Source organism: Myodes glareolus, chromosome 8 (assembly GCF_982192425.1).
Source record: "Myodes glareolus chromosome 8, mMyoGla1.1, whole genome shotgun sequence".
NCBI classification, from domain to species: Eukaryota; Metazoa; Chordata; class Mammalia; order Rodentia; family Cricetidae; genus Myodes; species Myodes glareolus.
Genome location: NC_142033.1, coordinates 109,739,636 through 109,746,349, shown reverse-complemented (window position 1 = coordinate 109,746,349; position 6,714 = coordinate 109,739,636). Strand labels below are relative to the sequence as shown.

General features: G+C 53.2%; 1 protein-coding gene across 1 annotated transcript; it reads right to left on the bottom strand.

Annotated features, from left to right (window-relative positions):
* Nucleotides 1-5,734, bottom strand: Angptl4 (angiopoietin like 4). Its single transcript, XM_048430092.3, has 7 exons — nucleotides 5,231-5,734; nucleotides 5,004-5,114; nucleotides 4,783-4,900; nucleotides 2,837-2,950; nucleotides 2,135-2,230; nucleotides 1,767-2,048; nucleotides 1-666 (listed from the first exon to the last, which is right to left on the bottom strand). Exons 1-7 carry the CDS (start codon nucleotides 5,561-5,563, stop codon nucleotides 485-487), a joined length of 1,236 nt encoding a protein of 411 aa, XP_048286049.3. The 5' UTR covers nucleotides 5,564-5,734; the 3' UTR covers nucleotides 1-484.
* Nucleotides 5,735-6,714: the final 980 nt, after the last annotated feature.

Below are 6,714 nucleotides of genomic sequence, written 5' to 3'. Positions count from 1 at the left end.
TGTTCTGAGGTTGTTTTTATTCCGAAATGCTGTGAGCTGTGCCCAGTCACCACAGTTGGCACCATTCATCCACAGCGCCCACAGCAGCACCATGAGTATACAAATCCAGGGCTCCTGGGAACCCTGTCTCCCACAGTCAATATGACTGAGTCTGCTATTTAAGGGCCCAGCTAGCTGGACCCAAGTGGTCCCTCTGCATCCCCGACTTCTCTGGCAGGCAAGAAGTGAGTCTCAATGCCCCTTGAGCCCATGCTTCCTGAGTCTGGGCCATTTGTTTCTTGTTGCTCTGACTGTTTCAGACAACAATACGTGCAGACCCCCAACACGGAAAAGGGGTCCTCCAGTCTCTCCAGTCATGGGCCTCTTCTCTGACTCCAGATAGCCCCACTTGGAGCTCCTGTCCGCAAGAGGGAATGGCCCTATCTTAGGGCCACAAGCAAAGTCACTGTCCTCTTAGGTGTGGGACCAGGCTCCAATGAGGAGGCTAGGAAGCTGCTGTAGCCTCCATGGGCTGAATCAGCAGGGTGGTAGCCTGAAGTGGGTAGTAGCGGCCCTTCCACGTTTTCCAGAAGATCCCCTTTTTACGCTGCTGCCGTTGCAGTGGGATGGAGTGGAAGTACTGTCCATTGAGGTTGGAGTGGCTGCAGGTGCCAAACCACCAGCCACCTACAGGGTTAGAGCACAGAAGATGAGGTCAGAGTCTTGTGCTTCCAGACTGCGAGAGGACACAGCTGGCAAGAAGACGAACTTTGGATTTCAGACCTTTAGAATTTATTACATTCATTTATTTTGTGTGCATGTGCATATGTGTGTGGGTGTGCACATGCCACCGTGGTGTGAGGGTCAGAGGACAACTTGTGGGAGTCAGTTCTCTCCTTCCACCATGGAGGTCTTGGAGTTCAAACTTCGGTCATCAGGCTTGGAGGCAAGCACCTTTACTGACTGAGCCAATTCACAAGCCCTGGCTTTTTGTTTGTTTGTTTGTTTGTTTTCGAGACAGGGTCTCTTAGTCCGGCTGGCCTCAACCTCTCTAGGTAGCCAAGGATAACCTTAACCTTCTGCTCCTCCTGCCGCTACTCTGAGTGCTGCAGTTACCGTTGTGTGCTATCGTGCTTGGTTTCTATGGTGTCGGGAATGAAACGTAGGCCTTCGCTCTTTACCAGCTCGCCTACACTATGGAGCAGGGCTTGCTGGTCCAACATTGTAATCACAACGCTCAGGAGGCTGAGGCAGGGGGATAGGAAGTTTGAGGCTAACCTGTCTTTACAGATGAAACACTGTTGCTGTAGCTCACTGGTTATAGTGCTTGCCCAGTATGCATGAAATCATGAGACTCATCTCCAGCACCACAGGAGGGAGCATGCTGGCACATGCCTGCTACCCAAGCACTTGGGAGGTAGAGACTGACCTTTAAAGGTCATGTTTGGCTATATAACAAGTTCAAGGCCAGCCAGAGCTATGTGAGACCCGGTGTTGGACAACTAGAATGCAACCACCAGGGCCTAGGTTGTAGCTCAGTGGTAGAATGCTTGGCTAACATGCACAAGACCCAAAAGAAACAGCCAGACCCCTGCAAATGTTCTCACTGAATTTTCAAAATAACCCTAAAGAGTGGGTACCATGAGTATGGCCACTTTAAAGACGGGAAAACTGAGATTAAATCAGTGACTGGACCAAGGGCACACAGCAGGCAAGGAGAAAAGGGCACCAGGGCATGATGCACTTTGGTCCTGAATGCAGACTACAGTGGGGGTCAACTCGCTTACCAGAGAGGCTCTTGGCACAGTTGAGGTCCCCTCGCAGGTCGTGGTCTTGGTCCCAGGTAGAGAAGGGTAAGGAAAGGCCATTGGGGGAGACATTGGTGGCGCCCAGCTCACTGGCTGTGGGCTCTGTGAGCTGCAGGCTGTAGGCTGTGTCCTCGCCCCCCAAGTGGATGGGAAACTGGAGCAATTTGGCATTGCCATCCCAGTCCTGGAGCTGCACCGCCATCTGGCTGCCTCGGTCCCCCGTGATGCTGTGCATCTTCTCCAGGCCCAACCAGAACTCGCCTGCATCGAAAGAAGTCATCCTATGAGGTGGGATGCTCCTTTGCCCCTTCCTCCTTCCCGACTCTGGCCTCCCAGGAATCACTGACCTTGGGGATCTCCGAAGCCATCCTTGTAGGCTTCCCAGGGCTGATTGAAGTCCACAGAGCCATTTAGGCGTCTCTGAATCACTGTCCAGCCTCCATCTGCCCACAAAGACAAAACGTCACCAGAAGTCCCTTTTCACAGGGCAGCTGACAGTCCTACCTGTTTCTCAAAGCCTGAGGCCATGTTCCAACACAACGCATCACTTCTCTCTCAGAGGGTGGGATCAGAATAGACTTCCGTCCCAAGAACTTGTAGGTACCAGTTGCTGATGTATTTTGTTAATTTTTGAAATCTACCTTAGACTAGCCTAGACCATGCTTTTGCAGTCAAGAATGAGCCTGGACTTTTCCTATAGCCCAAGTTGTCCTTGAACTCACTATATAACCATGGGTGACCTCAAAATCTGGACTCCCCTACTTCTACCTTCTGAGTAGACTTATACTATCACACACAACTTATGCAGGGCTGGAGATGGAATCCAGGGCTTCAAGCACTTTACCAATTGAGCTACCGGCCCGTGTTTATTTAAATGAGACAGGCTGTTCTAGAACTTTAACAATCCTCCTGTCTCAACCTCTCAGGTATTGGAATCATAAATACAGCCACACGGCGAGTGGTTTATCACTGAGTTACATGTGGCTGGATGTTATGACACCAAGGCTGTACATGGCAAGTAGGCTCCTTGGTGGGCCAACATGTCCTACCTGAAGTCATCTCACAGTTGACCCAAAACGGCGGGGATCCCTGAGGCTGGATCTGGAAAAGTCCACTGTGCCGCTCCCCTTCTTGGAAGAGTTCCTGGCAGTCCCGGGGAGGTCCTGAAAGTAGACCAAGGGAAGACTGAAGCAGGAGAGAAGCCCTCAGAGATTTCAGGAGACCCAGGTGGTGTGAGAACCAGCCCCCTTGCCAATCCTCCCTCTCGCCACACTGCTTGGGCACCCTCTCTGCTCACAAAGCCTTTCTTCCTTGTATCACACCCTCCTGCCATCAGTATTTGGCACATGGTCCTGATGCAAGGGATTCCCTTTCCTGTTCCTTTCTCTGTGTTGACTCCTAAAAGGATGCCTTTCCATCCTTTCCTTCAACCTCACTTAGACTCCCCAAAGTGAACACAGAGGTCTTCCCACTGAGGAGAAGTCACCTGGTGGTGTGGAGTGGAGGTTTCCCAAGGCCAGGGACAAGGAGAAGCTTTGTCCACAGTAAGAACCTGAATCCACCTACAGCCTGGTCCACAGTCAGTGTTTCAATAAGACTTAAAACAATCATGGGGCTGGATCTGGGGAAATGCAAGATCAGAGCTCACTGGGCAAAAGGGTACTCTGGTTTAGTTAGTAGGAGATGCTGACAGTGCCCAGATGGGACAGGGAAGACTGAGACTGGGGGTCGGGGTAGGGTGGAACATGGCTGTCCCCACTACCAGAAGAAATGGGACAGGAATGAAGAGAGAAGGAAAAGAGGTGAGGAGGAGAAAAAGAACTTGGCCTTGACAAAGCCTCTAAACTCAGGAAGATCCGCCCCCAGCCCAACCAGGAAAAGTAGGAGAAAGGTCGCTGGGGGAGGGGCATGCGGGAACTTTCTGCCAGTCAGCTCTGTCCACACTGCCAGGAGTGGGGGCAGGCCCAGAGACATGGGAAAGACACTTTCCAATCCCTGGGGCAGCTCCCTTTCCCCTACTTTTCTCTCATCCAATCGGGACAGGCACACTGCCAAGCTACCCATGTGGTCTCTATTAGGGCCAGCTGTTTGTCTCTCCAGCTCTGAACTTTCCCCTACTTGGCTAGGCTGAGTCGAGGAGTCCCAAACCCACAAAACCACCCCTTCTGCCCTTCTCTTCCCCTACATCACCCAACCAGAACTTGTTCCTCCTGACAGGGGAAAGCTTCCCCATGACCCTCACTAACTCCAGATACATGCCTGGGTAAAAGCCAGGGAAGGGAGCTATATGCTACCCAGCTAGAAGTCAGCAGCTGGCCCTAGAGTGTGAAGGGGGATATCCAAACTTTCACCTAGTTGGCTGTGGACAGCCACAGATGTCAAGCAGGGTGAGAGAATGACTGTGAACTCAGGGTTGGAACTAGGAACTTCCCTGTCTCCGACACACACATACACACACACACACACTCATACTGCAGTTTGAAACAAAGTCTTGGACATGTACAATACAGGACTTAGAAAATGTGTTTGCAAAAACTGTGGTGTATATGTGTGTACATGATTGGATAGAGCGTTTGAGAACGGAAGAGGTACAAAGGATTTGTAAGATGTAAGAGTTTATGTCTTCTCTGGGAGCTGGGGTGGGAGCTGTACTTACCCTGGTGTTCCCTTTTATATTTATACCAAGAGACCTCAGAGGGTTCTAAACCTCAAAACACAACACAACATGCGCACGCACACCACGCACGGGCCTCTCAGGGTGAAATCCCTGAGCTATCTCCCAGCTCCCCTGAAACTTCAGCTCCTTATGATCTGTCTTGATCCACTTGTTCTGGATAGTGGCTAATAAGATTTTGGGGGGACAGTCTTGTTAGGGAAGAAGGGTGAGGTGACCTGGCCAAGCAGGATCGGAAGTCGGGAGGGTTGCACATCTCTGAGCCCTTGACTAGAGCCTAGTCAGCCCACAGGCGTTCAAATTCAGACCAGAGACACTCACTGTGCAAGCTGGTGGCATTGGGAGTCAGGCCGCCGAGCTGGGCCATCTTGGGAAGCCTCTTTCCTCTTGAAGTCTTGGCCACCACATTGTCTAGGTGTGTGGGAGCCAGGAGGTCAATCTGAGACAGGGCAGGACAAGGGCTGTTAGCCACATTCCACCACTATTGGTCCCCCATTTTGTCTTCCCTCTTTCCTACTTGGGCGAAGCCCCGAGGTGAGTACCTGACTCTGAAGATTCTGTATTCTCAGATTCTGCTTTGCTAGGTGTTTCTGTTGCTGGGCCACCTTCTGGAACAGTTGCTGGATCTTGCTGTTCTGAGCCTTGAGCTGCGTCTGGAGAATGCAAGACTGGTGAAGACCTCCCCATATTCACCCCCTCCTGCCATCCTTTCACACGCTGATTCTTTGAGGTCCCTCCCCGCCCGGTACCCCCTAGTGAGTGCGCCTACCTGCAAACTCTGCAGAGTTTCAGGAGCCGCCTCGCTGTCAGGGACTCTTCCCTCAGGGTCTTTAGAAGGTGCGTCTTTCCCCTGGGGTCCCTGACAAGCGTTACCGCACGCAGCCATGCGGCGTTCCAGTGCGCCTAGCTGCCCACGGGTGCGCTCCACGTGTTCGCGTAGCCCGTGGCCGAGTTGCAGCAGCCCGTGAGCCAGCAAGTTCATCTCATCCCAGGACGCGAAGCGCGGCGGTTCTGGTTGTGCAGGGCGACCCTGCACGCTCAGCAGCCCCGCGGTAGCTGCGCACAGTACCAGGGCTGCGCTTGCGGTTGGAGCACAGCGCATGATTCCGGGGGGTGACCTGGGGTACGGCGACGCTAGGACTTCGGAACGCAGGGGTTCGAGACCCAGTAGCTGGAGTTCTAGGGAAGTCGGCTTAGGCTTAGACTTGCTGCGTTGCAGAAAAGGGCCTGGAGCTCCCAGTCGATCAGCTTCTCCCGGTTGCACCCAACGCCCCATTTTATAAAGCGGTGTGGGAGTGGGAGGGAGATCCTCGGAGGCGGGGCCCTGGGAGTGCCGAGGGCGGGGCAAGCGGCCAAGTGTCGGGGTGCTAGGTGCCACAGGCCGGGTAGTTATGAGGTACTTGTGCATGTACGTGCATATGTGATCGCGCGCGCGCGCGTGTGTGTATCAGGGTGAAGAATCATTGGGGATGCCTGCTTGACCTCCTTCCCCCGATGAGCGACGTGACTGTCCCTGCACGGCATGATCCACTCTTAAGCCCGGGAGTTCTCAGCCCTAGCCCCGCATCTCGCTCCCGGCCCGGTTCAATGGAGGAAATGGCGTACAAGTCAATCAGAACGTGGATATCTTCTCGATTGACCCCTTCCCAAGTCAGAAACGGAGTCAGGCAGAGTTACGTGGCAGAAGGGTTTCTCCCTGGTCGGCTGAATTCAGATGGCAAGGGGCGGGGGGAGTTACAGAACCTTGCCCCTCCCTCTGGGAGGCTTCCTGAGATCTGCAATCTCCAGATCAGGTTAGAATCCTTGCCCCCCCCCACCTCTCTTCCACTGTTCTCCCACGCTCCTTCCGGCTCAAGGATTCGTCATTTCAGAGGTCTTTCTGAGGGTCACTAACACCTTGTTCAATTAGTCGTCTCTTCCTGTCCAAATTGTCAGTGCTGTTATTGCTGGGACTTCTACCTACTTGGTACAGATTACGATTCTAGGCCTCTTCCTGTTGCCTGTCCTCCCCCGGGGTGTCCCGGAATTTACCCGCACTAAAGCAGGAACCGTGCCTGAGCCCAGGCCTGTCATCCCAGCTCTGGGGCAAGTAGAATAAGGGTGTGCAATTCAACTACAGGGCAAGTTTGAATCAGTCTGGGCTACTCCTCACCAGGTCTCCAAACAACAGTAACAACAACCCCCCCCCCCCCCCCCCGTCTGTAATACGCCCTAAGGGGACAAACTCGGGAAAATCGAGCAAGCTAGGAGTTA